The sequence below is a fragment of the Bufo gargarizans genome, unplaced genomic scaffold, assembly GCF_014858855.1.
Source record: "Bufo gargarizans isolate SCDJY-AF-19 unplaced genomic scaffold, ASM1485885v1 original_scaffold_2195_pilon, whole genome shotgun sequence".
NCBI classification, from domain to species: Eukaryota; Metazoa; Chordata; class Amphibia; order Anura; family Bufonidae; genus Bufo; species Bufo gargarizans.
Genome location: NW_025334681.1, coordinates 199,964 through 216,484, shown reverse-complemented (window position 1 = coordinate 216,484; position 16,521 = coordinate 199,964). Strand labels below are relative to the sequence as shown.

The 16,521-nt window shown below is 47.2% G+C and overlaps 1 protein-coding gene across 1 annotated transcript in view; it reads left to right on the top strand.

The window, feature by feature from the left end:
* LOC122924064 (membrane-spanning 4-domains subfamily A member 4A-like) overlaps window positions 1–16,521 on the top strand; it is a 74,440-nt gene that overhangs the window by 22,531 nt on the left and 35,388 nt on the right. Inside the window, exon 3 of the mRNA XM_044274983.1 lies at window positions 2,420–2,476. Within this exon, the coding sequence (XP_044130918.1) occupies window positions 2,420–2,476 (57 nt within the window). The remainder of the gene's footprint in view (window positions 1–2,419; window positions 2,477–16,521) is intronic.

The following is a 16,521-nucleotide window of genomic DNA, read 5'->3' as shown; positions in this document are numbered from 1 at the left end:
GTCGTTTTAGGTCAACATCCTCATACTCCTGTTCCTGCATCTTCCGGGGTACCAGCTGCAGATTACTTTTTTAGAGATTTTTGGCGTGACACCAAGATCAGCATCAACAAAGTGGTGACCCGCATAAAGACAAATGCAGACAAAAGAAGAAGGAGACCACCTCAGTTCTCATCTGTGGATAAGGTATGGCTTTTCTCCAAAAACATACGCTTATGGGTCCCCAGTTTTAAGTTTGCTCCCAGGTTCCTTGGACCCTTTGAAGTATTGAGGAGGATCAGCGAAGTGACATACAAGCTACGTCTACCTCCCTCTCTGCGTATTCCCAATGCCTTCCATGTCTCCTTACTGAAACCAGTGGTCCTTAATCTTTTCTCAAAGGCTCCTTCTACTACAACTCTGGTAATCAGAGAATGCTGACCAAGTATTTGAAGTCAAGGAAATCCTGGACATCAAGAAACGTGGTAGAAAGACCTACTATCTTGTGGACTGGAAGGGATTTGGTCCTGAGGAGAAATCTTCAGAGTCGCAGGAGAACATTCATGCTCTGGATCTGATAAAGAGCTTTCTGTCTCGTCATGGACTCAAGAAGAGGGGGCCTAAGGAAGGAGGTACTGTAACAGAAACTGCTGTGCGACGCTGTTCCTCTGCTTATCGCTGCGGTTCCAGGCGCCATGCTCTTCAGTGATCGGTGGCCAGTGTTTCCCAGTTACCGCTGCAGTACGGGACACTCTGTGTGTGTGATGTTGCTTCTGAGGATTCCAGCACACAGGACACAGCATGAGTTCGGCTGGTTTCATGTGTCATTGCTTTAAAGGGCGGTACGCATAACTACCTGGGTTGGGCTAGGTTGGGTCGGGTTGGGTCAGGTGACCTCGTGGCTTTCATACACATACTTAAGGGTCTCAGCCCTTTTCCCAGATGCCTGAGTGTCAAGGTCCTAGTCTGTTGCTGAAGAGCTTGATAACCACTTGTGTTCCTGACCTATACTTTGTCCCGGGAGTCCGCTTATCATCTGTTCCCTGCCTGCTTGCTTTGTCTCTCCCATTGCCAACCTGGATTGCCTGACCTGTACCGGTGCCGCCTGCCCAGACTTTCTGCCTGTCTGACTATGCCTCTGCCTCATCCTTCGGTTCTCGCTTTGTTGCTCCTGGTAACGACCCTGACTGTCCACCACTACTGTACTGCTGGCACCAATCTCAGGTATCTTCTGGTCTGCCTGGACATAAAACCAAGTGTACACATACACACACACCTAACAGAAAGGTTGCTAGGTGCAACCGCATGCCATGCAGCAAGCTGCCCAGCACCGCTCAGGCTGCTCTGCAGAAACCAACTCATACAACAGGTTGCCCGCGGCAACCACAAGTGAGGCCACACACCAGCGGCCCTCACCTGTGATTGAACAGCAAAACCAAACCGCAGGCAACCGCTTGCGGTTGAGGAGTCACGGCCATGGCTCTAGCGAAGACTAGGTAGTTGCTTAGTCACTCCCCTCCAGGGTACAGCCAGTCAGTGGCACAGTGGGTTCACATCCGCTGATCCGTGACAGCTTGTTTCCAGGGGTTATAACCATCCTGCAATCCAGCAGTGGTGGGCGTGCTTCCACACTATAGGAAAAGGTGCCAACCTTTATGTTGGCTGGCATAGTGGGGAGCACACATAGGCACACGTATGCAGCAGCTACGGTCTTGGCCACCATGTATCTGAACCCCTTGAAATGGGCAGTATATAATGTGATTGAAAAATGAATCAAGCCAGCAAAGAATACTATATGGACAATTACAATACATTAGTAAGTGGCTTGCATTAAAGGGGTTGTCCAACATACCCACATTTTCACCCAGGCAGCCCCCTGAATATAGCATCGGAGCATTTCATGCTCCTATGCTCTCCTTTACCCTGCGCTGAATTGTGCAGGGCAAAGTCTTTTTTTAGGAGATCCGGTGACGTACCGGCCTCTCGATAGGGATTGCTGGTCAGATGCTTCCACCCAGCAGTGTGCCCAGTGACGTCACCAGTACTAATAGGCAGATTTTAGGGCTGCCCTAGCCTGTTAAACAGCTAGAATAGTGCTAAATGCTAGAGCCCACCCATAAGAGCCTCTGTCTAGCAGTACCAAAACCAGGGAGACATTGGAGCATGAAATGCGCCAATGCTAAGATCAGAGGGTTTCCTGGGTGAAAATGTGGTTATGTCTGGGTAATCTCTGAACCCAGAAAACCCCTTTAACTTACTCTACATGATAAATGCCATTTGCTGAAGTGAGACAGACCCTTTAAGGACTGATGTTAAGAGTTTGCATATATTGGGGCCCCAGTTTATGATAATTCTTTATACTCTTTTTTTTCTGGCCATACTGAACAGATACAAACGTATCTAATTATTCTAACTAGAAGTTTTTTTTGTTTTTTTTTTACAGTACATTATCGCAGGAGCTTTGACCATTGCGGCTCAATCTAAACCTAAAGTCTGCTTGGTGAGTAACTTGATATAGATTGTGGATAGACAATGTCAACTGATCCAAGTCAGGGTAGTAATTATTATTCTGTTCCCTCTGGACCATTGATGATCATTTGGTGTTTTTTCTTAAGCAATTGTGATAGACTGGCACACTGTATCTGCAAACAAGTAGGGAGCAGACGAGATGTATTTAATGTAGATAAATTTATTTTCCCTCTTATGGTTAAAATATATAAAAGTTGACAGAAAGTGCAGATAGTGTAACAGCGGGTTACCTCTGAAGAAGGAGTCAGTTTGGACCTTGAAACGCGTATGGTGATATTCCCGCTAGTAAAGGATACTATACATCAATAGGAAGCGCTGTCCTACAACTATACCAGCTCGCATATCCACGACAGCCTATCCCAATATGTAAAACCAGCAGACCTAGACCACGTGGGACGCCAACTCCATGTGGGACGCCGAGCTTGCCGCGCGAACATTGGGGAAAAGAGGGACGCCACAGGAGCGATTTAAACAATACCTGCCTGCTATAGGATTTAACCCATTGATGGTGCTAAAGAAGTCGCACCACTTACTTATTGTAAAGCTGGATTTAAACAGGTGTAAACAGCTAATACACAGTAGCACAAGCCCATCAGAGATATTCTAAATATTATTGCACTGTGGAAATAAAAAAAAAAGTACACCACTATAATTATACATTCAGTGGATTATCCCTGTTTGCACAGCCAAACAACAATTATATATAATTTACCAAAAATAAAAATTCAGGCGGCACTACATAACAAAAATCGCTATCATGGGCATATAAATTGTCCTCTGTGTGAACCGTGGTAATATGCAGCTTTCGGTGGTGCCTGCTATAGTACACAGTCAACAGAATCCAATCCACAAAAAGAGTTTAAAGTAGCAAAATCAGCGGCACTCACGAGTTGCAGTTGTCTTTATTTCTTTATTGCTTTGCAAAAACATCCAGACATCACAGGGCTGAGGCGGACAAGCCTTCACAGAAACAACAGCCGCATTAGCGGCAAGGGGCAGCAACGGCCGTTTCGCACAATCGTGCTTCTTCCAGCTACCTGTATGATGCAGACAGGTGTGCTAGCCTTTTTAAAGGGGCGTGTGATTAACCCTAAGAGGTATGGCAAAAAATATACCAAGACACCACCTGTGTGCATGTTAAAAGCAAATAACAGCAATCAGATTACATTATAGGAACAGAGTATTTACCTCAAACAAATGCTATAAGATTGTTGCGGTCATTCAGGCCTGAAGGACCCATTGCATCTGTACGGATGATCCATCGTGCTTCTTTTTGTAGTAAGAGGAGATGTCTATTACCCCCCTGTGTCATTACTGGAACCACTTCAATTCCCAGCAAAACCTAAGCATTTTTTATCCCCCCCCATGCACTTGCCATACATGATTTATAAGGCGGTGGCAGCCTTTTTTCGTTCTTATGGAATTAAGGTGTTCCCGGAATCTTTCTAACATCAGCCTAATTGTCTTGCCTTTATAAAATGCTCCACATTTAGGCCCCTTTCACACGGGCGAGTATTCCGTGCGGATGCGATGCGTGAGGTGAACGCATTGCACCCGCACTGAATCCCGACCCATTAATTTCTATGGGGCTTTTCTCATGAGTGGTGATTTTCACACATCACTTATGCGTTGCGTGAAAATCGCAGCATGCTCTATTTTGTGCGTTTTTCACGTAACGCAAGCCCCATAGAAATGAATGGGGTTGCGTGAAAATCGCAAGCATCCGCAAGAAAGTGCAGATGCGGTGCAATTTTCACGCACGGTTGCTAGGAGACGATCGGGGTGGAGACCCGATCATTATTATTTTTCCTTATAACACGGTTATAAGGGAAAATAATAGCATTCTGAATACAAAATGCATAGTAAAATAGCGCTGGAGGGGTTAAAAAATAAATAAATTATAATTTAACTCACCTTAATCCACTTGATCGCGCAGCCGGCATCTCTTCTGTCTTCTTTCTTTGCTTTGTGCAGCAACAGGACCTGCAGGCAATCATCACATGATCTTTTACCATAGTGAAGGACCATGTGATGACCGGAGTGACATCACCACAGGTCCTGTTCCTGCACAAAGCAAAGAAAGAAGACAGAAGAGATGCCGGTTGCGCGATCAAGTGGATTAAGGTGCGTTAACTTATTTTTAATTTTTTTTAACCCCTCCAGCGCTATTTTACTATGCATTCTGTATTCAGAATGCTATTATTTCTCCTTATAACCAATGTTATAAGGGAAAATAATACAATCTACAGAACAGCGATCCCAAGCCCGAACTTCTGTGAAGAAGTTCGGGTTTGGGTACCAAACATGCCGATTTTTCTCATGCGAGTGCAAAACGTATTACAATGTTTTGCACTCACGTGGATTGTGCATGTTCCCGCAACGCACCTGTCACGACCACCCCCATTCAAATCAGACTTCTGACCGCCAGGACGCCCCAGCGTGGAGAAAAGCCCAACCGAGGGTGGACCGTGACAGGGGGGAGATTCCGAATTATCCAAACAGTCAATCCTGGACCCCTCTTATTTTCTGCTACCACATTCGTGAGTGAACGACTCTATAATTGTAGGGATAGGGGTTCGGACCACTCACAGATCAGCCCCACTATCATGCTACAAGCTAACACCAATCGAGTCATAAAACAGTTATTTCTCTAATATCAGTCTACTATAAGATAGGTAGGTCTCTTCAGGGCGTACGAGTACTTTGTTGCAGTGGGGCTTAGAGCAATAAGAGAAAGACAATTTAAAAGATATGAAAATATCTTTTACTATAAGTAACACAGAAGTGAAACAACAATGCATACAAAAATTTACAGAAAAAAGATTACAATAGCAAGCTGGGAAGCGTGTGGAAAATAAACAGGGATAAAAAGAGAAATACTATCTTGGATTTTGCCTATGCAAAATCCAGGCACAAACTTACGTTCCAATGGACAGCCTATCAGCGATGTGACCACAGGGCAAAAAGCTCCACTCTCCCATTGCGCACAGGCTTTTATGCCCCATTCTGTGGGAGGGTAAGGAGGGTTGGCCCAGCTAATCGCTGGCCAAGGGCTGCACGGTGGGTGTTCCTAAAGGAGGGTTTGGGAGGGCTTGTTCGCCCTTCCCTGCTGCTGGCCAGGCCAGTTTTCCCTAATTTTACAAAAATGGCCCATAACTTTGCTGGCGTAATAAATATGAAAAACCAGGCACTTGTGCTGGGTCCCCCATGAATTTATGGACGATTCTATGGGTGACACCACACCTCTCCCCCCTCCAGGTGACTAGTAACCCATTTACCAGTCTGGGAAGACCCCAGAGCTATCAAGTTTGGACTCTCCTGGTTCCTCTGGGTGAGAGGTGCATTTTGAGGGTACCTACATTTTTGGGTCATAATTCCATATAGCCCCAATATGCTTTTTGGGGTTCTCAGAGCACGGTTCACCTATCTCTGCTTCTGATGTGTAAATTGAGCAAGCTGCAAGGAAGGGCCAACTAGCATGTGTTTAACTGTCATGGTTCCAAGGTGGGCAGGAGACGCATGGCCTGGGGTTTCCTTAGAAGCTGTCCAAGGTGTGAGGAGATCTCAGCAGGGGGTGATTAGAGTCTGTGGTCTCCAAAGGGCTACAGGAACAACCATTTATGGACGTCCTGTTCCCTGATTAGACGTGGTTCATTTTTTCTAAACTGACAGTCATTTTTTTAATAAGATCCGGATGGGGACGTGACATCGCGTCACAGCACCCACACCTTTTCCCGCAATGCCCGTCTGAAAGAGGCCTTACACTTCACTACATAGACTACATATGTGGTCCTACACATGCAGAAATGTCTGATTCTGTGAGATATACCTCCTATGCATAGGCTCTTGTCCTGGAGGATATATCCACAGAAGGAGCAATTACCACAGCAATGATTGCCTGCAGGTTTTTTACTGCCCAACCATTGATCTGGGTTCTGTTCACACTGCTGCTACTGACTAACTGATCCCTTAAGAGTGTGGGTTTTTCGGAAACCAATGAGAGGTTTTTTATCTGTAAATTTATCCAGGCTACTTTCATTCTTTAATAGATCCCAATTGTCATGGATAGAGTTGAGCGAACACCTGGATGTTCGGGTTCGAGAAGATCGGCCGAACTTCCCGAAAATGTTCAGGTTCGGGATCCGAACCCGATCCGAACTTCGTCCCGAACCCGAACCCCATTGAAGTCAATGGGGACCCGAACTTTTCGGCACTAAAACGGCTGTAAAACAGCCCAGGAAAGGGCTAGAGGCCTGCAAAAGGCAGCAACATGTAGGTAAATCCCCTGCAAACAAATGTGGATAGGGAAATGAATTTAAAAAAAAAATTAATAAATAAAAATTAACCAAAATCAATTGGAGAGAGGTCCCATAGCAGAGAATCTGGCTTCCCGTCACCCACCACTGGAACAGTCCATTCTCAGATATTTAGGCCCCGGCACCCAGGCAGAGGAGAGAGGTCCCGTAACAGAGGATCTGGCTTCATGTCAGCAGAGAATCAGTCTTCATATCATAGCAGAGAATCAGGCTTCACGTCACCCACCACTGCAACAGTCCATTTTCATAAATTTAGGCCCAGCACCCAGGCAGAGGAGAGAGGTCCCGTAACAGAGGATCTGGCTTCATGTCAGCAGAGAATCAGTCTGCATGTCATAGCAGAGAATCAGGCTTCACGTCAGCCACCACAGCAACAGTCCATTGTCATAAATTTAGGCCCAGCACCCAGGCAGAGGAGAGAGGTCCCGTAACAGACAATCTGGCTTCATGTCAGCATTGAATTAGTCTGCATGTCATAGCAGAGAATCAGGCTTCACGTCAGCCACCAATGCAACAGTCCATTGTCAGATATTTAGGCCCAGCACCCAGGCAGAGGAGAGAGGTCCCGTAACAGACAATCTGGCTTCATGTCAGCAGAGAATTAGTCTGCATGTCATAGCAGAGAATCAGTCTTCATGTCATAGCAGAGAATCAGGCTTCACATCACCCACCACTGTAAGAGTCCATTTTCATAAATTTAGGCCCAGCACCCAGGCAGAGGAGAGAGGTCCCGTAACAGACAATCTGGCTTCATGTCAGCAGAGAATCAGTCTTCATGTCATAGTAGAGAATCAGGCTTCACGTCACCCACCACTGTAAGAGTCCATTTTCATAAATTTAGGCCCAGCACCCAGGCAGAAGAGAGAGGTCCCGTAACAGACAATCTGGCTTCATGTCAGCAGAGAATCAGTCTTCATGTCATAGCAGAGAATCAGGCTTCACGTCACCCACCACTGTAAGAGTCCATTTTCATAAATTTAGGCCCAGCACCCAGGCAGAGGAGAGAGGTCCCGTAACAGACAATCTGGCTTCATGTCAGCAGAGAATCAGTCTTCATGTCATAGCAGAGAATCAGGCTTCACGTCACCCACCACTGTAAGAGTCCATTTTCATAAATTTAGGCCCAGCACCCAGGCAGAGGAGAGAGGTCCCGTAACAGACAATCTGGCTTCATGTCAGCAGAGAATCAGTCTTCATGTCATAGCAGAGAATCAGGCTTCACGTCACCCACCACTGCAACAGTCCATTTTCATAAATTTAGGCCCAGCACCCAGGCAGAGGAGAGAGGTCCCGTATCAGACAATCTGGCTTCATGTCAGCAGAGAATTAGTCTGCATGTCATAGCAGAGAATCAGGCTTCACGTCAGCCACCAATGCAACAGTCCATTGTCAGATATTTAGGCCCAGCACCCAGGCAGAGGAGAGAGGTCCCGTAACAGAGGATCTGGCTTCATGTCAGCAGAGAATCAGTCTTCATATCATAGCAGAGAATCAGGCTTCACGTCACCCACCACTGCAACAGTCCATTTTCATAAATTTAGGCCCAGCACCCAGGCAGAGGAGAGAGGTCCCGTAACAGACAATCTGGCTTCATGTCAGCAGAGAATTAGTCTGCATGTCATAGCAGAGAATCAGGCTTCACGTCAGCCACCACTGCAACAGTCCATTTTCATAAATTTAGGCCCAGCACCCAGGCAGAGGAGAGAGGTCCCGTAACAGAGGATCTGGCTTTATGTCAGCAGAGAATCAGTTTGCATGTCATAGCAGAGAATCAGGCTTCACGTCAGCCACCACTGCAACAGTCCATTGTCATAAATTTAGGCCCAGCACCCAGGCAGAGGAGAGAGGTCCCGCAACAGACAATCTGGCTTCATGTCAGCAGAGAATTAGTCTGCATGTCATAGCAGAGAATCAGGCTTCACGTCACTCAACATTGGAACAGTCCATTGGCATATATTTAGGCCCTGGCACCCAGACAGAGGAGAGGTTCATTCAACTTTGGGTAGCCTCGCAATATAATGGTAAAATGAAAATAAAAATAGGATTGAATGAGGAAGTGCCCTGGAGTCCAATAATATATGGTTAAGGGGAGGTAGTTAATGTCTAATCTGGACAATGGACGGACAGGTCCTGTGGGATCCATGCCTGGTTCATTTTTATGAACTTTAGCTTGTCCACATTGGCTGTAGACAGGCGGCTGTGTTTGTCTGTAATGACGCCCCCTGCCGTGCTGAATACACGTTCAGACAAAACGCTGGCCGCCGGGCAGGCCAGCACCTCCAAGGCATAAAAGGCTAGCTCTGGCCACGTGGACAATTTAGAGACCCAGAAGTTGAATGGGGCCGAACCATCAGTCAGTACGTGGAGGGGTGTGCACACGTACTGTTCCACCATGTTAGTGAAATGTTGCCTCCTGCTAACACGTTGCGTATCAGGTGGTGGTGCAGTTAGCTGTGGCGTGTTGACAAAAGTTTTCCACATCTCTGCCATGCTAACCCTGCCCTCAGAGGAGCTGGCCGTGACACAGCTGCCTTGGCGACCTCTTGCTCCTCCTCTGCCTTGGCCTTGGGCTTCCACTTGTTCCCCTGTGACATTTGGGAATGCTCTCAGTAGCGCGTCTACCAACGTGCGCTTGTACTCGCGCATCTTCCTATCACGCTCCAGTGCAGGAAGTAAGGTGGGCACATTGTCTTTGTAGCGTGGATCCAGCAGGGTGGCAACCCAGTAGTCCGCACAGGTTAAAATGTGGGCAACTCTGATGTCGTTGCGCAGGCACTGCAGCATGTAGTCGCTCATGTGTGCCAGGCTGCCCAGGGGTAAGGACAAGCTGTCCTCTGTGGGAGGCGTATCGTCATCGTCCTGCCTTTCCCCCCAGCCACGCACCAGTGATGGACCCGAGCTGCGTTGGGTGCCACCCCGTTGTGACCATGCTTCATCCTCATCCTCCTCCACCTCCTCCTCATCCTCGTCCTCCTCGTCCTCCAGTAGTGGGCCCTGGCTGGCCACATTTGTACCTGGCCTCTGCTGTTGCCAAAAACCTCCCTCTGAGTCACTTCGAAGAGACTGGCCTGAAAGTGCTAAAAATTACCCCTCTTCCTCCTCCTCCTCCTCCTTCTGGGCCACCTCCTCTTCCATCATCGCCCTAAGTGTTTTCTCAAGGAGACATAGAAGTGGTATTGTAACGCTGATAACGGCGTCATCGCCACTGGCCATGTAGGTGGAGTACTCGAAACAGCGCAACAGGGCACACAGGTCTCGCATGGAGGCCCAGTCTTTGGTGGTGAAGTGGTGCTGTTCTGTAGTGCGACTGACTCGTGCGTGCTGCAGCTGAAACTCCACTATGGCCTGCTGCTGCTCGCACAGTCTGTCCAGCATGTGCAAGGTGGAGTTCCACCTGGTGGGCACATCGCATATTAGGCGGTGAGCGGGAAGGCCGAAGTTACGCTGTAGCGCAGACAGGCGAGCAGCAGCAGGATGTGAACGCCGGAAGCGCGAACAGACGGCCCGCACTTTATGCAGCAGCTCTGACATGTCGGAGTAGTTGTGAATGAACTTCTGCACCACCAAATTCAGCACATGCGCCAAGCAAGGGATGTGTGTCAAATTGGCTAGTCCCAGAGCTGCAACGAGATTTCACCCATTATCACACACCACCAGGCCGGGCTTGAGGCTCACCGGCAGCAACCACTCGTCGGTCTGTTGTTCTATACCCCGCCACAACTCCTGTGCGGTGTGGGGCCTGTCCCCCAAACATATGAGTTTCAGAATGGCCTGCTGACGTTTACCCCGGGCTGTGCTGAAGTTGGTGGTGAAGGTGTGTGGCTGACTGGATGAGCAGGTGGAAGAAGAGGAGGAGGAAGCCGAGAAGGAGGAGGTGGCAACAGGAGGCAAAGAATGTTGCCCTGCGATCCTTGGCGGCGGAAGGACGTGCGCCAAACAGCTCTCTGCCTGGGGCCCAGCTGCCACTACATTTACCCAGTGTGCAGTTAGGGAGATATAGCGTCCCTGGCCGTGCTTACTGGTCCACGTATCTGTGGTTAGGTGGACCTTGCTACAGATGGCGCTGCGCAGTGCACACTTGATTTTATCGGATACTTGGTTGTGCAGGGAAGGCACGGCTCTCTTGGAGAAGTAGTGGCGGCTGGGAACAACATACTGTGGGACAGCAAGCGACATGAGCTGTTTGAAGCTGTCTGTGTCCACCAGCCTAAATGACAGCATTTCATAGGCCAGTAGTTTAGAAATGCTGGCATTCAGGGCCAGGGATCGAGGGTGGCTAGGTGGGAATTTACGCCTTCTTCCAAATGTTTGTGAGATGGAGAGCTGAACGCTGCCGTGTGACATGGTTGAGACGCTTGGTGACGGAGGTGGTGGTGGTGTTGGTGGTACATCCCCTGTTTGCTGGGCGGCAGGTGCCAACGTTCCTCCAGAGGCGGAGGAAGAGGCCGAGGCGGCAGCAGCAGAAGAGGCCGAGGCGGCAGCAGCAGAAGAGGTAGCAGGGGGAGCCTGAGTGACTTCCTTGGTTTTAAGGTGTTTACTCCACTGCAGTTCATGCTTTGCATGCAGGTGCCTGGTCATGCAGGTTGGGCTAAGGTTCAGAACGTTAATGCCTCGCTTCAGGCTCTGATGCCTTTGGGGTGCTCGGTCCCAGATGGCGGCGGTCAGTAGCAGGCGGAGTCTCTTGGCGCCGTGTGTTCTGCTTTTACCCACTGCTCCCTCTTTTGCTACGCTTTTGGCTCGGTCTCACCACTGCCTCTTCCTCCGAACTCTGAAAGTCAGTGGCACGACCTTCATTCCATGTGGGGTCTAGGACCTCATCGTCCCCTGCATCGTCTTCCACCCAGTCTTGATCCCTGACCTCCTGTTCAGTCTGCACACTAATTTAGAGAATTGCTAAATTGGGAATTGTATTTCAACCCAGAACAAAAACTGTGCTTTGACGGACACTAAATAACTCGCCCAGCCACAGCAATAACCACAGATTTAGCTACGCTGTTGGCTCGGTCTCACCACTGCCTCTTCCTCCGAACTCTGAAAGTCAGTGGCACAACCTTCATTCCATGTGGGGTCTAGGACCTCATCGTCCCCTGCATCGTCTTCCACCCAGTCTTGATCCCTGACCTCCTGTTCAGTCTGCACACTGCAGAAAGACGCAGCAGTTGGCACCTGTGTTTCGTCATCATCAGAGACATACTGAGGTGGTATTTTCATGTCCTCATCATCAGGAAACATAAGTGGTTGTGCGTCAGTGCATTCTATGTCTTCCACCCCTGGGGAAGGGCTAGGTGAATGCCCTTGGGAAACCCTGCCAGCGGAGTCTTCAAACAGCATAAGAGACTGCTGCATAACTTGCGGCTCAGACAGTTTCCCTGGTATGCATGGGGGTGATGTGACAGACTGATGGGCTTGGTTTTCAGGCGCCATCTGTGTGCTTTCTGCAGAAGACTGGGTGGGAGATAATGTGAACGTGCTGGATCCACTGTTGGCCACCCAATTGACTAATGCCTGTACCTGCTCAGGCCTTACCATCCTTAGAACGGCATTGGGCCCCACCAAATATCGCTGTAAATTATGGCGGCTACTGGGACCTGAGGTAGTTGGTACACTAGGACGTGTGGCTGTGGCAGAACGGCCACGTCCTCTCCCAGCACCAGAGGGTCCCCAAACACCACCATGACCATGTCCGCGTCCTTTACTAGATGTTTTCCTCATTGTTATCGTTCACCACAACAACAAAAATATTATCCGGCCCAATGTATTCAATTCAAATTCCGGCCTTTTTTTTAAAGACAACTAACACTATCTGGCTATCTATTTAGGTACCGTATTACACTAATACAGGCACAGCAGTAACCACAGATTTAGCTGACTATAAATTTGAGGCCTATTATTTAGGCGCTGGGTGACAGGTATACGTTTACAGACAGAATTAGACTGGGATATGCACAGTAGCGTGTGTGTGAAGTTATTGAGAATGACCCTATGTGCACCTTGAATCTTATATACCCTTTTAGGGATAGATTTAAAGGAGGTCTGATACAGCAGAAACCACTAATTTAGAGAATTGCTAAATTGGGAATTGTATTTCAACCCAGAATAAAAACTGTGCTTTGACGGACACTAAATAACTTGACCAGCTACAGCAATAACGACAGATTTGGATAACTATAAATTTGAGGCCTATTATTTAGGCGCTGGGTGACAGGTATACGTTTACAGACAGAATTAGACTGGGATATGCACAGTAGCATGTGTGTGAAGTTATTCAGAATGACCCTATCTGCACCTTGAATCTAATATACCCTTTTAGGGATAAATTTAAAGTAGGCCTGATACAGCAGAAACCACTAATTTAGAGAATTGCTAAATTGGGAATTGTATTTCAACCCAGAAAAAAAACTGTGCTTTGACGGACACTAAATAACTCGCCCAGCCACAGCAATAACCACAGATTTAGCTGACTACAAATTTGAGGCCTATTATTTAGGCGCTGGGTGACAGGTATAGGTTTACGGACAGAATTAGACTGGGATATGGCCAACAAATAACCACACTATTGATGGTTAAATGCACTTTGTGTGACAGCTTGACCAACCACACTATTGAGGGTTAAATGCACTTTGTGACAGGCTCGGCTTGCCCCTGATGTAGTATATGGCCAAAAAATAACCAGACTGTTGATGGTTAAATGCACTTGGTTTGACAGCTTGACCCTGATGTAGGATTTAACCAAAAAACAACCGCACTATTGAGGGTTAAATGCACTTGGTGACAGGCTCAGCTTGCCCCTGATGTAGTATATGGCCAAAAAATAACCAGACTATTGATGGTTAAATGCACTTGGTGTGACAGCTTGACCCTGATGTAGGATTTAGCCAAAAAACAACCACACTACTGAGGGTTAAATGCACTTGTTGGCAGCTTGTGCTGGCGCACCACAAGACGCAAAATGGCCGCCGATCACCCCAGAATAAAGTGACTGAAAAACGCTCTGGGCAGCCTAAAAACTGTGAGCAATTCAATAGCAGCAGTTCAATCATCCACAGCTGCAGTTCGATCTCTGAATGAAGTCTTTTGGAGGAGTTAATCACTGCCTAATCTCGCCCTAACGTCGCAGCTGCAACCTCTCCCTATACTCATCAGAGCAGAGTGACGGGCGGCGCTATGTGACTCCAGCTTAAATAGAGGCTGGGTCACATGCTGCACTGGCCAATCACAGCCATGCCAATAGTAGGCATGGCTGTGACGGCCTCCTGGGGCAAGTAGTAGAATGCTTGTTGATTGGCTGCTTTGCAGCCTTTCAAAAAGCGCCAAGAAAGCGATGAACACCGAACCCGAACCCGGACTTTTACGAAAATGTCCAGGTTCGGGTCCATGTCACGGACACCCCAAAATTCAGTACGAACCCGAACTATACAGTTCGGGTTCGCTCATCCCTAATTATAACATCCAGTATCTAGGCTGGAATCCTAATGAGTTTTATTATGCATTCCACGGGTGAAGCGTACTTCCGGTTCCGGGGTCACGTGACCGGAAGTAGACACTACACCATGAGAGAGGGCTTCATCTTTGTCTTCACTATAAATTCACATAAATGTATGTTTATATTATGTTATGCTCATAAGGAAGGGGTTTATAAATACCCGAAACGCGTCAAGCTTATTCCAGAATAAAAGATATCTTGTGTTTATGCTGGAGTCCACCGGGTCATCTATTGGGAGGACAACAAGCGAACAGCCAACTTACGGGTGTTCTCGGCGAGGGAAGGTTTGGCGACAAGTCTCTTGAGCTTATCTTACGCCACCCTCCTTGGTGAAGTAAGACACAACAACTTTGCAAATATTACACTGGAATCCACATGGTGGACTTCATCTGCAGTTCTTCTAGTTATGCAATCTTTTATTAAAAATTATTTATTTTTCTAATCTTAATTCCTTTTTACCACACTATTTTAATATTTTTTAGATGCAGACTCTATCATCATTTGATTTTAGAAGAGACAGTAGTTCCTCTACGGAACCACTGTGTTCCCTTTTCTTACTACAAACCATTATCTACATCTTTGGTCTACCCAGTTTTGCCTTGTTGTAGATATCCTCTGCCCCTTGGTATTCGGTGTCCTCTGTTTAACTCTCACCACACTTGGCACACCTACAGAGGCACCTTGATTCTTAAACCTTTTCTCCAGTCTCTTTGCGCTCCACCATTCTTTTTCATTTAGTTACTAATGTAAGGGGGAGGATTATTAAGTGGGGGCAATAATGGGGGTATTACTGCGTGGGTCCACTAAAGAGGAGCATTACTGTTTGTGGACCCTAAGGGGGCAATGTGGGGCCACTCAGGAGGCATAACTGAGTGCATGGAAGGTTGTATCATAAGCATGGGCAGTCTTGACTAGCTGCGGGAGGGGAGTAGATATGAAGTTGCCCAATTGGGTGGGGAGGGGGAAATTACTGGTCCTGTTAAAAAATTTGCTATGAAGCCCAGCCTTTTCTAGTTACGTCCCTGGATGAGGAGCAGAATACTGCAGAAGAAATATAGTAGCATACGCATCTCACCAATCTACCTCCTCTGGCATTCCAATGCCCTCCTCCGGCATTCCGATGTTAACTGAATTTCTGCTGGTCTCCACTCTCTGGTCTCAGTTTCACACACAGGAAACGGCAGAAGATGCCTGCTCAGTCAATCCCTGGATGAGGTTGGTCACCATTAGCATACTTACCAATGTTTCCGCTGATAAAATCGGGCATGTAAGCCCCGCCCCCCTGGGACCACCGTAATCCTGTCGGAGAACATCCAATTATGGGCAGGTTTGTGCTAGTCCCCTTCCATCGCTAGATAGTTAGCTCATATATATAATACAGATAGTTAGTGGGAGATAGTCAGTGTAGGTTAGATAGTGATATAGTGTAGCTGGTTCCAGTGCAGGGTGTTAGGTAGTGTGATAGGAATTACTGTTTCTCTGTTGTCCATACATGCATGCTACAGACATAGTGCTGTGATGTCACAACAATACTTAGTGCACCAATCAGTAATATCTACTCAGACCTGATAAAACGTGAAGTTGCATGTATTGCGCAAAACAATATGCGCATCATTAGTGCGGATTTGTGCAATCGCCAAAATAATGACTGGAGATCATGAATCCTAGAATTCACAAATTTATTGCGAATATTGTGAAAATAAAATTGCGAAAATGAATATTGCCTACAGTATGCCACTCGTCACTATCTACTAGAACTAGTAGAACACTAGAAACCTGTAACTAGAGAGAGATGGGCAGGAAGAAATAAGAGACTTGAGGGGGAAAATGATGAGGAGAGAAGGGGGTTGGCACTGTCTCCTGGACAAGCCCAAGGAAACTGGTTTATTGTAATATGAGAAGGGACAACTAGGATAGTTGTGTGTGTGTCCTTAGATTATACTGTAGAGAAATCACAGTGAGTATAATCAAAGTAAGAAAACAAGGTCTCATTTCAAACGAAGTGTAAATTGAACTTTGCATAAGACCAGTTTAACATGAACGTAATATGGGTGCAAATCCTGCTTCTGTGTGGGTCTACGTATCTAAAGTACAGCATCATAGGTCTTTGTGATGCTGTTACTTTAGCTGATTAGACTCTTAGTCAGGTCAGAATTTATGCTGCAATATGGGTGTAGAAATGTGCCTGTATATCGCTTGTGTGAAATTGGCTTTAGA